Source organism: Salvelinus namaycush, chromosome 35, assembly GCF_016432855.1.
Source record: "Salvelinus namaycush isolate Seneca chromosome 35, SaNama_1.0, whole genome shotgun sequence".
Taxonomy (NCBI): Eukaryota; Metazoa; Chordata; class Actinopteri; order Salmoniformes; family Salmonidae; genus Salvelinus; species Salvelinus namaycush.
The window spans coordinates 30,951,636-30,969,618 of NC_052341.1; the positions used below are offsets into that span (position 1 = coordinate 30,951,636).

Below are 17,983 nucleotides of genomic sequence, written 5' to 3' on the forward strand. Positions count from 1 at the left end.
AATTTGGGGCACCACGGGAACAGTTTACCGAGTTACTATCTCCCGACTTAAACTCTGAAGATGATCTAAATATCTCTTACATCAATACCAGTCAATTATTACCTCATCAGTCTCATTCTGAATGTTGCATAATCCTTGGATATCTGCATGAACCATAACCTAAGTGATGAATCAGCGATACACAAATTGACTTATTTACTAGCTAACTAAATCATCACACAGAATACGTAAACACACACAGCACAGGTTATTGATTACATACATAATACAATGAAAACAGGTCCCCAGTGGACTAACAAAAGCATGACCATTTGGTTACGCGATGGAAAAGGAGGGCCTACAAGGAATGTACTTATCGTACATACATTTAGAAACTATGCTCACCGTAACCAGAATACTTAGCACCCTAACAACCGCTCATTCGGGTTAGAAATTATAATGAATACTCAGGGAGAAAAAGGTGTAGATTCACCCGCAGAGCACGGCAGGTGTTTATTTCACCTCGGCAGAAGGCAGGAATCGTGGTCACAGGCAGGCAATGGTCATACACAGGTAGGCAAACAGGCAGGTGAATAAAACTAGGACTGAAGGCTATAATTGGTTCTCACAAACAAGCTAGGAAAAGGCTTAGTGGAGTCAAAATGAACAATACCTCACAAAGACACAAACAGAATGAACTGATCTAAATAAGGAGCTGATGAGACCTGGTGAGTAACTAACACAGGTGAAATCAATGAACAAAAATTAAAGACAGGGCTACGTTCAAGAACACAAAGAAACAGGGCTACATTTAAGAACACAACGAAACAGAACACAAGGTTGACTAAGAAAATAAACACAGAACCTTACAGAAATGCAATATATATTTACGCGTAGATGTCTTTTTCTGTCGTATCGCTGTTGAAACCACTCGATCTGTTTATGGGAAGTGGTTTGATGTAAGTCTTTGGTTGTCCACCAGAGTTCACAATGTCCTTCTTACTTGTAGGCATCTTTGTTTGTTAGAATAGATACTTCAGATGTACCACACGGTGTTCAGAGGGAGCTGTTCTTCCCTTAGGGGCGTTCCAACATGCCGAAACAATGTCTGTGCTCTCATGGGCGTGGTTACTGACTGGGCCCAGGTATATATGAAAAGCCATTATCTCATTTAGAAGGCTAAAATTAAATTTCTATCTTTGTTTAAATACTTAATACTTAATCATACTTAATCATATATTTTATGCAACATTTAGATGACTAACTTGACAACTATAATGTGTACACCCTCAGAGATACAGTTATTTAGTAACACCATCCTTAAGGATTTCACACAATTATAAAACTTTGACAGGATTGTTCTTTAAATCCCCACCGACCATTTCCCACATTCTTTATGTTAGAAATATTGTTTCATTATCCACTTTTGGATGTTGGAGTTTTGGTGGCAAAGTCTCTCTGTGTAACAAAGGATTTTCAGCTATCCATTTCTGCAGAGCCAAAGGGAGAGTTTCTGCAAGGTATTTAAGTCATAAAATAGGCCAAATCCCCCCCCCCCTCTCCTCTTCTATGGCTATCCTCAGACATTTGCCTAGCTGATGGGTCCTCTTGATCCTCACCAAGGAGAGAGAGTCATGACAGCCCTTCGCTGACACAGAGGAAGGCTATTTAAAGAGTGCATGGTGGGTGGAGGAATTGTTCGACAAATCTAAGGATATAGCAGTCTATAGCCTAATTTCCTCACTCAAACTGGTAGGACTACCCCTTACTTCTTAAATAGGAAGACATAGGCTCAAACACAAAGCCCTCTTGTTAGAAACGTCAAATTAAAATAAAGATGGTTGAAATGAATTATGGCTACTCAAATTTGCCTACTTTCAGCACCAAGAGCTGTCAATTTCCGAGTGATTGTGCTGCGGCTGCTGCTTCAAGTTTCAAGTTACTAGAATCTGGCTTATTGTGAGGTCAATAACTTTGATAAATACATCATGGGCAAGAAACATATTGTTCCGTAGTATAGTAGTAGCCAGCTGTTAAAGTTGACCTCCGGTCCTGCTTCTCATTTTCGCGCTGTTCTCAAGCCGAACAGAACATAGGCTATAGGCTAGTCTGCGCACATGATAGTGGATTTTTTTGGACTAGGCCTAATCAAAAAATATTTTCTGAAGAAGCCTTTGACTCTCCTCCTGAATAGCCACCATAGGCCTGCACAGCTATTGGTTAGGCACCATACAAAAAGTTGTTGATCAGCAAGAGCAGAGCAGGCCAGGGCTCAGGGTTGGAATATCCATTGCAGTGTGTAATGCAGCTTATTAAAAACATCCCAGCAGCCATCTTAGAAATAGAACTTTGCTATGAGCTTCTACGAGCATGCACTTCGTAGCCTATAGCATAGCCTATAGGCTTTGTATCATTTGACTGAGACCACACTAAATAGCCTACAGGTGCACTTGATATTGCGTGGCCAGAGAAGAATCAGAGGTGAGTGGCGGCATCGGGCACATTATATAGCCTGTTAAGTAATTAATTAAACAAAAAATGCAAAAAGTTTAAACTAAACATTACAGGAAAAAGGAATGCCTGAGGCTGATGCCACGCAAGCGCTTGTACACGTGCACACACACGCACACACACACACATGCAAATAGTGCCACACATGCACACAAACACACACATAATTGGCCGTTTTTACATTGTTGTTTTCTGTTGTTGTTTACCTTTTTTCTTGTCTTTTTACTCTTTTATTATTTTTATTAGTTGTTGGCACATCGGGTGGGTAGTTGTTTTGGTTGAGTTGGATGGAGATGGTGGCTAGGAGGGGATGGAGATGGGGGAGTTTGGGGATAGGGAATGAAGGGGGTGATTTCTCGGGGGGGATTTTGGGAGGGTCTTGGATAGTTGAGGGGCAGCTCTTGGGGGGAACTGTGGGGGGGGATCTTGGATGGTTGCCATCTCTTTAAAGTACATTAAGATATCATAATATGGCAAAGTTGTTTCCTACTAATTATTTGCCCACTTTAGCAATGTCATCGTATTTCCATGCCACTAAGTTAGTGTAATTCAGACTAAACAGTCACATTAACCTCTGAGGGTGAACCCATTACTAGGGCACAAATAAATATTGGATTCAGTTATGGTAACATAATTCACTTAAGCTAACATAATTTAACTGTATATATGAATAGTGTGTAAATAGTATGTTCGTTGTCTCTTGGTGTCTTTCCAATATACAGTGTGTATATATATATTTTTGTATTTATTTATACATTTTTTAACTGTCTATAACTGTTCTGTACTTTATGATTTATTTGTACGTTTTATGTGGACCCCAGGAAGAGTAGCTGTTGCATGTGGGATCCTAATAAACTAAACTAAACTCATGTCTGACAACAAACAGTGTACTAACTAGCAGCAACAAACTAAAACCAACCCAGGGCCATAGCAAAACATGTCACAGTTGGTTGTTTAGTGTAACGGCGTCACCGGCCTGAGTCTAATCCAATCTGGAGCCAGACAGCTGTAAAGCATAGAATTAGCTTCCAAACGAGATTACGAGCTATGTTTATAATTGAGGGATGATGACAATCGTTGAACCTGTTCTGCTGTTAGACAAAGTGCACAGTTGATTGCCAGACTGATTTCTTTGTTATTAACATATGTCGGGACCTACCAGAAGGAGCAAAGGTGGGTATCATAACATGTCCACCAATGTGATTGCAATGGTTTAGCGACCTCCAAAAATAGTTTTGTTCACTTGCTATTTTCTCAGCTTGTCAGGCAAGACCTCCGAATGAAAACCCTTGTGACACCTAATCCGATGTTGCCAGAGTCTCCCTCCACTCCTAGGAAAAGCACATGCCTTCAGATATTACCTATCCTAACTGCCACTGGTTATAGAACAGTGACTATGTGTATGTGTACACAGAAACATGTATGGAGCCAGCACATGGAGATTTGCAAAGTGATGTGATGAAGTCCAGACTGACAGGCGGTCACCGAGACCTGGCACTCGGCAAAACATTTTTGCTAGACACAACTTTCACTTGTGTTGTCTTTTTTATTATTGAATTGAATGCTATCAGCCAATATGGGGAGGGAGAAACTTTGTGTATTCTGGACCAGGATCAGGGAATTCCTGTTGTATACAGGACACCACACAGGAAGGCATGACGACTCTGACATGTTTGCCAAGGTAGCACCATTACCACCAGACAAAATGCTGATAGGCACAGTATCTGTATTGGCTGGGAATGACAAGGAAAAGTGCACTTTGCTATATTAGCAGAACACTGCTTATATGGTATTATGTAAAGGCAGGGTTGGGGAGTAACGGATTGCATGTAATCTGTTACATGTAAGGGATTACAAAAAAACTGTAACAGTAATCCGTTACGTCACCCAAAAAATATTGTAATCAGATTGCCGATACTTTTGAAAAACTAGATGATTACTTCGAGGATGACTTTAAAATTCAGAAAGGATGTTTGCGAAAAAAAATCTTGATAGTTCTCAGTTTCCTCAATGACAATCAAATCAGCATTTAAAAAAGGCGCAAGTTTAAGTTTGTTCCATCTGAGCGAGTCTGACCACAAGTCAGAGATCACTAATGATGACACACCAAATGTGTTTGATGGATCTCGGGAAAAGCGCAGGAATAGGCTTTTGTAGGCCAATGGTGCGACTGCTGTTGGCATCCAAAGATTGTCCAACTTGAATAAACGCGTGGAGGTAAGGATGACAGTAGTGGTGTAGTCTACGACGCCCCCCCCCCCCCCCCCCCCCCTTGGGTTGTGCCGTGGCGGAGATCTTTGTGGGCTATACTCGGCCTTGTCGCAGGATGGTAAGTTGGTGGTTGAAGATGTCCCTCTAGTGGTGTGGGGGCTGTGCTTTGGCAAAGTGGGTGGGGTTATATCCTTCCTGTTTGGCCCTGTCCGGGGGTATCATCGGATGGGGCCACAGTGTCTCCTGACCCCTCCTGTCTCAGCCTCCAGTATTTATGCTGCAGTAGTTTGTGTCGGGGGGCTAGGGTCAGTTTGTTATATCTGGAGTACTTCTCCTGTCTTATCCGGTGTCTTGTGTGAATTTAAGTATGCTCTCTCTAATTCTCTAATTCTCTCTTTCTTTCTCTCTCTCGGAGGACCTGAGCCCTAGGACCATTCCTCAGGACTACCTGGCATGATGACTCTTTGCTGTCCCCAGTCCACCTGGCCGTGCTGCTGCTCCAGTTTCAACTGTTCTGCCTGCGGCTATGGAACCTTGACCTGTTCACCGGACGTGCTACCTGTCCCAGACCTGCTGTTTTCAACTCTCTAGAGACAGCAGGAGCGGTAGAGATACTCTTAATGATCGGCTATGAAAAGCCAACTGACATTTACTCCTGAGGTGCTGACTTGCTGCACCCTCGACAACTACTGTGATTATTATTATTTGACCATGCTGGTCATTTATGAACATTTTGAACATCTTGGCCGTGTTCTGTTATAATCTCCACCCGGCACAGCCAGAAGAGGACTGGCCACCCCTCATAGCCTGGTTCCTCTCTAGGTTTCTTCCTAGGTTTTGGCCTTTCTAGGGAGTTTTTCCTAGCCACCGTGCTTCTACACCTGCATTGCTTGCTGTTTGGGGTTTTAGGCTGGGTTTTTGTACAGCACTTTGAGATATCAGCTGATGTACGAAGGGCTATATAAATACATTTGATTTGATCTATGTAAATGTCATATTTCTGTTTTTTATTTTTAATACAATCGCAAAAATAAATTTGATTTGATAAAGTAAAATTTAACATCCATATATGGCCAGCTATGTAAACTTTAACATTGATTTATCCTGCAATAGACGTGGTTCAATTGGTAACATACATTTTTTGTCGTCTTCTAATGCTTCTTAAGGGGAAAACAACGTAAAAGTAACTGAATGTAATCATATTACATTACTGAGTTTGAGTAATCCAAAAGTTACGTTACTGATTATAATTTTGGACAGGTAACTTGTAACAGATTACATTTAGAAAGTAACCTACCCAACCCCATGTAAAGGGTTGTTTATTCTACATGGACCTGTTGCTGCATTTGAAAGTTATCACAACTCTTAGTTTAGAATATCAACATACATTTGAAGTCGGAAGTTTACATACTCTTAGGTTTGAGTCATTAAAACTCGTTTGTCAACGCCTCCACAAATTTCTTGTTAACAAACTATAGTTTTGGCAAGTCGGTTAGGACATCTACTTTGTGCATGACACAAGTAATTTTTCCAACAATTGTTTACAGAAAAATTATTTCACTTATAATTGACTTTATCACAATTCCAGTGGGTCAGAAGTTTACATACACAAAGTTGACTGTGCCTTTAAACAGCTTGGAAAATTCCAGAAAATTATGTCATGGCTTGAGAAGTTTCTGATGGGCTAATTGACATAATTTAAGTCAATTGGAGGTGTACCTGTGGATGTATTTCAAGGCCTACCTTCAAACTCAGTGCCTCTTTGCTTGACATCATGGGAAAATAAAAAGAAATCAGCCAAGACCTCAGACTCCACAAGTCTGGTTCATCCTTAGGAGCAATTTCCAAACGCCTGAAGGTACCACGCTCATCTGTACAAACAATAGTACGCAAGTATAAACACCATGGGACCACGCAGCAGTCATACTTCTCAGGAAGGAGACGCGTTCTGTCTCCTAGAGATGAACGTACTTTGGTGCGAAAAGTGCAAATCAATCCCAGAACAACAGCAACGGACCTTGTGAAGATGCTGTAGGAAACCGGCACAAAAGTTTCTATATCCACAGTAAAACGAGTCCTATATCGACATAACCTGAAAGGCCGCTCAGCAAGGAAGAAGCCACTGCACTAAAACCGCCATAAAAAAGCCAGACTACGGTTTACAACTGCACATGGAGACAAAGATCGTACTTCTTGGAGAAATGTCCTCTGGTCTGATGAAACAAAAATAGAACATTTTGGCCATAATGACCATCGTTATGTTTGGAGGAAAAAGGGAGAGGCTTGCAAGCCGAAGAACACCATCCCAACCGTGAAGCACGGCGGTCGCAGCATCATGTTGTGGGGGTGCTTTGCTGCAGGAGGGACTGGTAAACTTCACAAAATAGATGGCATCATGAGGTAGGAAAATTATGTGGATATATTGAAGCAACATCTCAAGACATCAGTCAGGAAGTGAAAGCTTGCCGCAAATGCGTCTTCCAAATGAACAATGACCTCAAGCATACTTCCAAAGTTGTGGTAAAATGGCTTAAGGACAACAAAGTCAAGGTATTGGATTGGCCATCACAAAGCCCTGACCTCAATCCTATAGAAAACTTGTGGGCAGAACTGAAAAAGCATGTGTGAGCAAGGAGGCCTACAAACCTGACTCAGTTACAACAGCTCTGTCAGGAAGAATTGGCCAAAATTCACCCAACTTATTTTGGGAAGCTTGTGGAAGGACACCCGACACGTTTGATCCAAGTTAAACAATTTAAAGGCAATGCAACAAATACTAATTGAGTGTATGTAAACTTCTGACCCACTGGGAATGTGATGAAAGAAATACAATCTGAAATAAATAATTCTCTCTACTATTATTTTGACATTTCACATTCTTAAAATAAAGTGGTGATCGTTCCTGACCTAAGACAGGGAATTTTTACGAGGACTAAATGTCAGGAATTGTGAAAAACTGAGTTTAAATGTATTTGGCTAAGGTGCATGTAAACTTCCGACTTCAACTGTAGCTATGTACAACCATTTTTCAACAACCATTTTCCACCTAGCTAGTTGCTAGCTATACATATAGTTCAGTGGAGACTGCTGAGAGGAGGATGGCTCATAATAATATCTGGAATGGAGCAAATGGAATGGTATCAAACACGTGGTTTCCAGATACTGACTGGTTTTCTGATCCATGCTCGTGCCTTTTTTTAAGGTATCTGTGACCATCAGATGCATATTTGTTATCCCAGTCATGTGAAATCCATAGTTTATGGCCAATTTATTTATTTCAGTTGACTGATTTCCTTATATGAACTGTAACTCAATAAAATCTTTGAAAATGTTGCATGTTGGGTGTATATTTTTGTTCAGTGAAAATTTATATTTAGTTCATTTATCAGATGATTTTTTCCATATTTTTGTTTTATTTAACTTGGCAAGTCAGTTAAGAACAAATTCTTATTTGCAATGACGGCCAGGGTTGACAGAAATACTTTCCCCAAAACCTTCTCAATTAAATGTTAACTGCAAAGTAGGCTTACCTGGCAGAAGTGTATATCATGAGTAAGTATATAATTTGTATTTATAATTTGTTATTTGCACACTTTACCATGAAATGAGCAGCAGCAGTACAGAACCATTGCTAGACTAACACATCAGACAGCACATTCCTCATTCCTCACAAAGGACCAGATGCCAATTCTTCCAGACCTTAAAAAAAGTGTCTTCTGATGTGATTTAAGCATTTACATGGACTCAGGAAGTCAAATTTCGTTGTTTGTCTATGAACAATTGTCATTTTGAGAGTAAATCAAATAAAACAATCTAAAACCAGGAAAAATAAAACTGAGAAACTATAAATTATAAAACATAACCTGGGAGAAAAATCTCAGATTTAATAGGGCCCCCCTTAGAGTTGCATGTGAGAAAAAAACGGCCTATTTGAATGCTATTTAAAAAAATTAGAGGCTTGCAACACGTTGCATTTTTTACATGTCTAACTAGTCTAACTAATTGTAGTTAAACACGTGCTGCGTTCAACGAATCAGCAAGTCAGAAATCTTCACGTTTTTAGTTCCGACTAGTACATGAACAGATCTGTCCTGCTTGTGCAACTGCAATATCTGTTACAACAGAGGAGGTTATAACTGCCTCTACAATAGAACTCCCAGATCACACTTGTAGGCGATGACAAGCTCATGCACAGAAAGACGTCATGGTGTCTAACGGTCGTCTTGCGTTGAACTGCGCGTGTGCAGGCCGTAGCTTTTGACGAAAATGAAAACATGCAAGTTTGTCACTTTTACGAGGTTGGGGTAATAACATGTTCATTAAGACATTGGCTCGAATCTAGGTTGTGCCTTTAAATTTCGAGAAAATTAACAAATGAGGAATATGTTTTCTTTCATTGACTTATCAAAAGCCAAACCCCCTGCTTGGTCTGTTTCGTTTCCCGGAAGTCTCCCGATGTTAGAATACCACCTCAATAATACAGACAGTAACGCCTCGATCACGCCGACACTGTCATTGCATTTTGGCACACCATAAGTACATTCATTTCGAATGGAAAGCTGTGTTTGCCTTGCAACATTGATTTGCAGTTGCAGTGTGTTCTGTGTGGTGCATAGATTGGATTTATCACCAAATCAAATTGTATTTGTCACATGCGCCAAGTACAACAGGTGTAGGTAGACCTTACAGTGAAATGCTTACTTACAAGCCCTTAACCAACAATGCAGTTTTAAGAAAAATAAGTGATAAGTAAAAAATAAGCAGACGGCTATGCAGAAATGGTAGCAGAAGGTGAATGTTGAACTTTTGTTGCAGAGAAATCCAGATGATGCTGCATACCGTTTTGCGCAAAGTACTATCGGTGTGATCCAAGCATAATAGGTTTTGGTATACCAGAAGTACATTAATTTCCAATGGAGCTGTGTTTGTCTTGCAGCCTTGCGTTGCACTGCAGTGCGTACTGTGTTGGATTTATTGAACGTATGCATCAAATCGCATGCTTAGACGGCTTGGTAGAAATGGTAGCAGAAGGTGAATGTTGAACTTTGGTTGCAGACATATCCAGATAATGCTGCATACCATTTTGCGTGTGTTTCACTGTCGGCATAAAGTACGTGGTAGGGAGTGGGGGAACGGACTCATGTACCAGCGCTTGTTGATGACGTATCAGTTATTCTAGCAGACGCAATGGAGGTAGAGGCAACAAATGAAGATTGCTCCTGGCTTCCTTTTATTCTTGATATTATAAAATGGTAAATCAATTCTGCTTTTTTTTTCTTGTGCATGTTCCCATACCCTTCACATAAAGCTTTTGGTTATGTGTACTCCTCTCGTATGAGGCCAACGTTAGTAAGATAACGTTATTTAGTTAGCCAGAACCATGGTAACGCTACCCGGCTAGCTTACTAGCGATAGTTCGTTTTGCTTGTGGCTTTGAAGTGTTAGGTATATCGCAGCACATAATAGATGCAGTCACAGAGCATAGGATAGTTAATAATGAGATGTAATTTAGCTGTCAACGCCTCATGTGCCTTGTTACTTTAGTATGCACTTTCACAAGACATTATTATGACTACAGCTAAGTAGCTCTGGTCCAGGGCGTTACGTGCTGCTTGCTAAGGCTGGGATCAGCAGCATCAACAAGCTGTACTTCATAAGAAACTGCTATGTAGCCTGAAGTCTTGTTGAAATATTTTCTCCCTTTATAACAGCATGGATAAAGACAGTATGGATGTGAACCAAGAGCTGACCAAGCTAAAGACTAAGATTCAAGAGACCAGGGAGAAGATCCTAGCCATGCCTGAGATAGAGTCCAGTCCTGGGGAGCAGCAGGAGCAGCTGAAGACCATGAGAGAGAAGGTGGACACCAAGACACAGCTCCTACAAAAATACAAGGGCCTCTGTGTGTTTGACTCTCCCAAATCATAGTGGGATGGGGACAACATTTTGGTGAATGGATTGTCAGGGCATGGACAGAAAAGACTATAAGTATGGCATCCAAACTAATTTAGCTAGGTTTCACTGTTTGACTTCAAGTTAAATAATGGTGAGTGCAGCGTTCAGTCTGGTTTAACCAGGCTACAAAAGACTGACCTTTTTATGCCAAATGTGTTCATCATTCAGTGAATTCATAGCCTGGCTTCTTTCAATTTAGATAGGTACTGACTGTTTGATATAGGGCAATTGTAGAACAGAATTATTATCAATAAGAAGTGTTAAATAGTGTATATTTAGCCGATTTTATTGTTGTATTGTAGAAATAAACACATTTCATTGGGCCTTTTTTTGTTATTCTCAGTTATGTGGATAGTATCTGAAGTATTCGGTCATAACAATGGTTGGTAGACATAGTAAATTCCTGGAAAGGCCTAGCCCATTGAAGTACCAACACAAAGCAGTCGTCTGCCAAGAGAGAACTGCATATTAATTAGCATTGTAATTACACGTTTCAGCCATTAAAACCAAAGGGAAGAACAGAATGTTACAGAAGGCAGAGGAATTATTTTGAATGGAACGGTTGTAGAAGATCATGTCCCAGTCTTTGCAGGATAGGCATAATCAAGACATGCATGTCACTGTTCTTGTGTATGAATTTACAGGACAAGTTGAGCTAAAGGGGTAAGTTGAGTCACCATATCATTTTACCAAATATTTAGGAAGAGGTCATCATTTCATGGAGTGTCAAGGAAGAAACCACATGAAAAAAGTGGTAAGAAAGTTAAGTCAGAAAAAAATATTTTGTGCCAAGTCAAATGAATGTATTATGTTAGTGGTTTCATGATGCTTGTATCTAAATCAAAGGAGATCATTTTAAGATTGTTCGATACATCAGTTGGGGTCTCTAACCTTCAATATGAGGTCTTAAACCCAGCATGAAAGTACATCCTTGTAGCTGTGTGGCTAATATAGTTAAAATGTTTACCTTGGGTAAGTTGAGGCAATGGCAAGTGTTTTCTTCCCAGGTGTAATTTATTTTACCTTTATTAAACTAGGCAAGTAATAGTAATATTATTTGACTGTGGCGCTATGCTATTCAGCGTTGCTGATGACAATTATCCCGATACCGAGATGGGTAGATCAGAGAACAAATTCTTATTTTCAATGACAGCCTAGGAACAGTGGGTTGACTGCCTTGTTCTGGGGCAGAACAACATATTTTTGCCTTGTCAGCTCAGGTATTTGATCTTGCAACCTTTTGGTTACTAGTCCAATGCTCTAACCACTAGGCTACCTGCTGCCCCAAGGCATCACTGGGATATGAGGTAACAACAAGGCCTGGCCTATGTTAAAAGTGTTTAAAAAAGTACAAAGTGTTTAAGTGTTAAGCCTATGTTAAAAAATGCTTAAAATTATTCAAAGACAAAAAAGCGATTGAAATTGTGTTGAATTGTGTTTGGGAAATAAAGATAGACATGGTTTTAAAAAGGTAGTAGTAATATTTCATTCAGTACAGAATTTGTAGGCGGCTTAACTTACCCTGTTCCGCGGCTCAATTAACCCATACCCTGGGTAAATTGTGCCATGAGACCACTTTTTTTAGACAAGCTATGAATTCTGATTATTTCCAGGGATACACAACATCCTGAAATATACAACATGTAGATATATCTTTGTTAGAAAGAATACTATATTTCAACGTACCCCACTCTCCCATCCACAGGACTACGCTGAATTGTATGTGTTGAGATGTTTCTGGTTGGTTGAAGGTTTAGAACAGGACTACAGTATGTGCTTTAGTCTGGTAGGAAAGCCTTGTTGTTTCTGTTGATGCTCTCTTGTAGGACATTACATGTACCAGCTGTTATATCTTCTGTGTCATGGTGTGGGCAGAGGCATGTAGGCCAAGGATATACATTCTTATCATGCTTTATTGTATGGCATTTCACATGTTTGTGTTTGTCCCCAAGGAGTGTAATCTTTGAATTACATTTTTTTTTTAAATACACTCGGTGTACAAATCATTCGGAACACCTTCCTAATATTAAGTTGTACCACCCTTTGCCCTCAGAACTGTAACTCAGTAAAATCTTGCAGGTTGCGTTTTATATTTTTGTTCAGTATACTTTCCCACTGGGCACAGACATCAATTCAACATTTATTCCATGTTGGTTTAATGTCATTTCATTGAAGTGACGTGGAAATAACATTGATTCAACCAGTGTGTGCCCAGTGTTAGGTCTAGTTAGTTAGGTCTATAATAAGACAATAGTGCAAAAGGTGAAAAAGCTGAGAAAGTGCATGGCCCTTTAATTATGTTCCAATTATTGGGTAATTATAGTTCTTACATCCAAGTAGGCTAAATTCTTTCTCAATCTGTAAACTAGTGGTGTGGGACTCTCAACTGTCTTGAATGCTAGACTGCTCATTGCAGCTTATTTCATTAATTCATGCTTTGGTGTTTGGCTTAGGTAGTTTCCCTAGATACCGTATCTAGGCCTACTAGGTGCAGGGAGTGATGAGTGAATAGAGTTGGCCATTTCAAAACACGTGTGAGAAGAAAAGCATAAAGAAACAGAAGATTCAGATGTTTGTATTTATTTTTTCCAGTTCTTTTTTCTTTCTTTGCAAAAGTTGACGTCAACATACAATAATAAATATACATTCACAATATAAAATTGTTCCGATTGCAACATTCAAGTTGAATTATCTGTTATAAAATGTATAACAAAATGTAAACAACATTCTTCACATTGTACTCCACGCCAGGAGTCTGTTTTCTCGCCTGTCTGTAAAGATGTCTAAACAACACATTTTACACATTTGTTGTGAATAATCTCACAATATTTTAAGCCACATCACATAAGGCTCTGGTCTAACAGAACAGAGTAGCTAACGTTCTTAAATGTCTCGCGGACATGTAACATGCGCTTCCACGTTTGTGGAGAGGTTGAATCTAGACAGTGTCATTACGCCTGGAGCTCATAGGCTTTCGGCATCGCTGTCTCTCAAGTGTCCCCACTAAGGGCAACGGAAGCGGCATGGGCAGCCTTGCGCGCCCAAACCCCGTCTGTCAGGTGCATCACAAATGAAGCATATCCTTTTAGGTTACAATATCTTCCATACGATTAATCTTACAGTCTTAGCTGATAGTACATCTCTCTTTATCCTTTCCCTGCCCGCCACCGATCGCCTTCTCCTTTATGTACATCAAGTCACTGTGGACGCTCGGGCGCCGTGCGAATGGTGCCACGATGCCATACGCGTCTCCATCGTGTTTCTTGTTCTTATTTTTCAGTGACTTAGTGCGAAGCATGTCGCAGTACTGCACCGAGACCTTACGGTGGAGGTCCGGGCTCATCTCATTGGGTAGGTTGGCCATGGTGAATAGGGTCTGGAACATCTGGTCCACGTTGGTGTTGCGCTTGGCTGATATCTCAAAGTATGCGCACTGCTCATCTCCAGCCACCAACTGCTCAATCTCTTCATTCTGCACCTCCCGGTAAAACTCCCGGTCGCCCTTATTGCCGCAGATAACCAGAGGCACGTCAACGTTCTCCTTGGTCTTGTTTTTTAGGCAAGACTTGGTCTCAATTATCTGTCGCTTGAGCCTCTGAACCTCCTCGAAGGAGTCTCTGTTGTCTAAGCCGAAGACCAGGATAAAGACATCACCTGAATGGAAACAAGAGAAAGAAGGGATTTAGTATCAGAGCTTCTATGAAACACAGTGACAGCATTTCAACGCGTAATAACTACAAAGACGCACAAATTGCGTTATTGAACATGCACACTATTTGAGTTGCAATAACCAGAGATGGAATAAGATATTCACCTGTCAGTATGGATAGTCTCCTCATGGCAGGGAATGGGTGGTTTCCTGAGGTATCCAATATGTCCAGTTGGTATACATCTCCCTTAATGCTGTACAGTTTCCTGTGAAAGTCCTCTATGGTCGGCGTATACTGCTCATCGAATCTCCCGTTCAGAAACTGAGACACGATGGCTGTTTTGCCCACTTTGGTGGACCCCAAAATCACCATCCTACAACAGTTCTTCGCCGGTATATCAAAGTCGTTCTCTGAAGGCGACATTTTCTTGATCATGATTGTGAAGTGAATGTGCGTAGAGTGGTTCCAATATGTGCTCACTCGTCGTTTCCTTTATTTTCAGCCAAAGTTGGATTCAACAGTTGGCTATCGTTTAAAGTTCTCAGTGCGCTCTGTTCAGTCTGTCTGAACTACGGGGATGGCCAGCTATTTAAGCAGAAAGCAGAGCCCTCCCCTCTCCCGACGTCACGGTACTCAGCGCTCTATTGAGTAGAAGGGAAAGGGTAACAGGTGCGTGCTGATGCGTCTGTCAGTTCCAGGGAATACGAGACTATGAGAACTGCGTGACCAACTACCTTGGGGACTGGGACAGATAAGCATTGTAGCTTGCACCTGAGAAGAAAGCATTAAGCAGATAAGCATTAAACAAAGCATTACCTCGACTTAGACATTTGGGCATATTTAACTATCTAGTCTACACTGAGTATACCAAACATTATGAAGAACAATCCTAATGAGTCCCCCACCCCCATTTGCCCTCAGAACAGTCTCAATTCTTCAGGGCATGGACTCTACTCGGTGTGGAAAGCATTCAACAGGGATGTTGGCGCATGTTGACCCCAGTGCTTTCCACAGTTGTGTCAAGTTGGCTGGATGTTCTTTGGGTGGGTGGACTGTTCTTGATACACACGGGAAACTGTTGAGCATGAAAACCCAGCAGGGTTGCAGTTGTTGTGAAAATCAGTGCGCCTGGCACCTAAAACCATAACCCGTTCAAAGGCACTAGCATTTTTTGTCTTGCCCATTCACCCTCTGAATGGCACAGATACACAATCCATGTCTCAAAAAAATACTTCTTTAACCTGTCTCCTCCCCTTCATATACATTGATTGAAGAGGAATTAACAAGTGACATAAATAAGGGAGCATAGTTTTTATCTGGATTCACCTGGTCAGTCTATGTCATGGAAAGAGCTGTTCTTAAGGTGTTGTACACTCAGTGTGTTGTCAGTAATATTGTGTGTAATGCTCGCTTTCTGCAATATTAGGCCTACTTTGTTAATAATTACACTCTTTCTGACATTTGGCCAGTATTTATTCTGTTTGGAATGATGTTGAACCTTGGACAATTTTAGTAATATCAAATCTAAAGAATGGACTTGAACATAAAATAGGCTGCAGTAGCCTAGCCTTCTACATACCAGGCATTCCCAATGCGTCAGAGCAGTAGGCCTACACAATCTGCCTTTTTACAAATCTGTTTCAGATAGTGCTTTTAATTAAAAAGTCCATGCACATTCAGCCAGGTGGAAATTAAATTGTCATTCCAGACATTGCACTAAACTCATTTCACTCAAGTGTAACAAAATGTAGCCTAGTTTTATTCAATTGTGCACTCAGTTGATTACTATTAGGCTAACACTAATACGTTTAAATGTGTTAAAGGGATAGTTCACCCAAATGACAAAATTACATATTGGTTTCCTTACCCTGTAAGCAGTCTATGGACAAGGTATGACAACAATCCATGCTTTGGTTTTGTTTTCCTGACCACTGTTTCAAACGCTAACTGTTTAGCATTTGTGGCCCAAATCCAATGCAAGTCAATAGTACCTATATTAAGATTTTTGCACTTCATGTCCAATTCATCCTAAAGTATATACAAATTGATTGTGTCACTCAATGAAGTTTCATATAGATGTGATTTTGTAATTTGGGAGACTATCCCTTTCAGCTTTAATTCAATTATTTGAAACGTGCACTCCATTAATGCATTTGTGCATAGTTCTTCATTCGAGGCACCAGTCAAAAGAAGCCTCTCATGGAAGCGGAGAACATTTGTGTATTTACAAAGCCTACCACAAAGGGGCACTCATGTTACAACCAGCACAGGTGCTTTGGCAAACACATTGTAGTGAAATACAATTGTGCTTTGTGTGATTTATTAACCATAGAAGCAGTCAGTAAGGAAAATGTCACTTTGCAGCATTTAGTGTGTGTGTATGGCTGCATAATGCATAGTGTGTACACGTGTACATATGTGCTTACATGTTTTCCTGTATGTGTATATGCGCATGCATGTACCTGTGTCTCTATGACTATTTCAACCTGTACCTGCTCAAGGAAACTGTGTACTCATATTAAGAACCCAATAATCAGTCTTCTCAGAAACCTAGAACTGAAATCTCCCATAATTGCGTCAGATGCTCGATTAGGTTCTGGGGGGAGACGTATGAGAAAAGATACTAACGAGACTAGCGAAGTCTCCACCCCCCTAAACAGAAACTCTCAGCCAAACCTAGTCCAAATGTCTCTTCCTTTTTCCGAAATTCAAACGACGCGAACACACGAGAAATCGTGATTTGTTCAACTGATAAATGACGGGAAAAAATCTTCAAACCGGAAACAAAGTTCCTTGTTAGTCATCGCATCCCACAGTCTGTTGATAGATGCTACGATACCATCCTATGTTACGTGCGTCAGTCCACAAGAGATGAGGTATGTTACTTCAATCCCATCTGAGTTGGAGGGCAGAAGCAACGTGTCTCTCAGAAAACCCCCTGGTGGGTGGTGAAACACAGAGAAAAAATAGGCACTGTGACCCAATGTATCCACGGCCTTCCCTTGATGACTTATTCAGGGTCTCTCTGACCCTGAGCCTGGTGCACAGGCCTCTAATGCAGTACAGGCACGTAGCAATGGAACTCAGGGCCCCAAAAAAACATCAGACGAAAGTGAACCTTTTAATCATGAGGCATTATACATTTTAGTTCATGCAATAGACTAGAACAAAACTATGCAGAAAATTGTTCATATATCTACTATATAAATATGATTGTGTGTGTGTGTGTGTGTGTGTGTGTGTGTTTGAGTGAGAGAGAGAGAGAGAGAGAGATGCCGAAGAGACATTCAATCAGAGTCATACAAAATAGCCATTTCCGATAGCATGGCAAAGGATTTCTAAGAAACGACATAGAACGCAGACCAAAGACATTAAAACGGAGTTAAAAATCACCGTTTTATAACCGGTTAGGTAATGGTGGACACAGAGGGCCTTTATTACAGAGCAAAGACAAAGGGATGAGACAGAACATTGAAACAGAGAGAAGGAGAGATGTGGTCACTCCGACCTCTCTTTAACACTGTGGGAGGGAACAAGGGAAGGAGACAGTGCCCAGACATGAAAGACAGCATCCAATTTTCTACTGCCATGTCCATCCTTCATCCCCACGCCCTTGTTTTACGCTACCAATGAGAGGAAGAAATTACATCTACTTTCCCTGTGATTGTGGGGGGGAA

At 40.7% G+C, this 17,983-nt stretch overlaps 2 protein-coding genes across 2 annotated transcripts; one reads left to right on the forward strand and one right to left on the reverse strand.

Moving 5' to 3' along the window:
* The first annotated feature begins 9,821 nt into the window (after positions 1-9,821).
* Positions 9,822-10,980, forward strand: LOC120029770 (mediator of RNA polymerase II transcription subunit 9-like). The gene is made up of 2 exons (XM_038975042.1): positions 9,822-9,953; positions 10,413-10,980. Exons 1-2 carry the CDS (start codon positions 9,889-9,891, stop codon positions 10,627-10,629), a joined length of 282 nt encoding a protein of 93 aa, XP_038830970.1. The 5' UTR covers positions 9,822-9,888; the 3' UTR covers positions 10,630-10,980.
* Positions 10,981-13,250: 2,270 nt separating this feature from the next.
* Positions 13,251-14,850, reverse strand: LOC120029969 (dexamethasone-induced Ras-related protein 1-like). The gene is made up of 2 exons (XM_038975277.1): positions 14,471-14,850; positions 13,251-14,310 (listed from the first exon to the last, which is right to left on the reverse strand). Exons 1-2 carry the CDS (start codon positions 14,739-14,741, stop codon positions 13,781-13,783), a joined length of 801 nt encoding a protein of 266 aa, XP_038831205.1. The 5' UTR covers positions 14,742-14,850; the 3' UTR covers positions 13,251-13,780.
* Between the last annotated feature and the right edge of the window lie 3,133 nt (positions 14,851-17,983).

Coding starts and splice junctions, on each gene's coding strand:
- LOC120029969 (XM_038975277.1), bottom strand. CDS start 14,741: ATGATCAAGAAAATGTCGCCTTCAGAGAACGACTTTGATATACCGGCG. Junction 14,311..14,470: donor GAGACTATCCATACTGACAG/GTGAATATCTTA, acceptor GTTTCCATTCAG/GTGATGTCTTTATCCTGGTC.
- LOC120029770 (XM_038975042.1), top strand. CDS start 9,889: ATGGAGGTAGAGGCAACAAATGAAGATTGCTCCTGGCTTCCTTTTATT. Junction 9,954..10,412: donor ATTCTTGATATTATAAAATG/GTAAATCAATTC, acceptor CCTTTATAACAG/CATGGATAAAGACAGTATGG.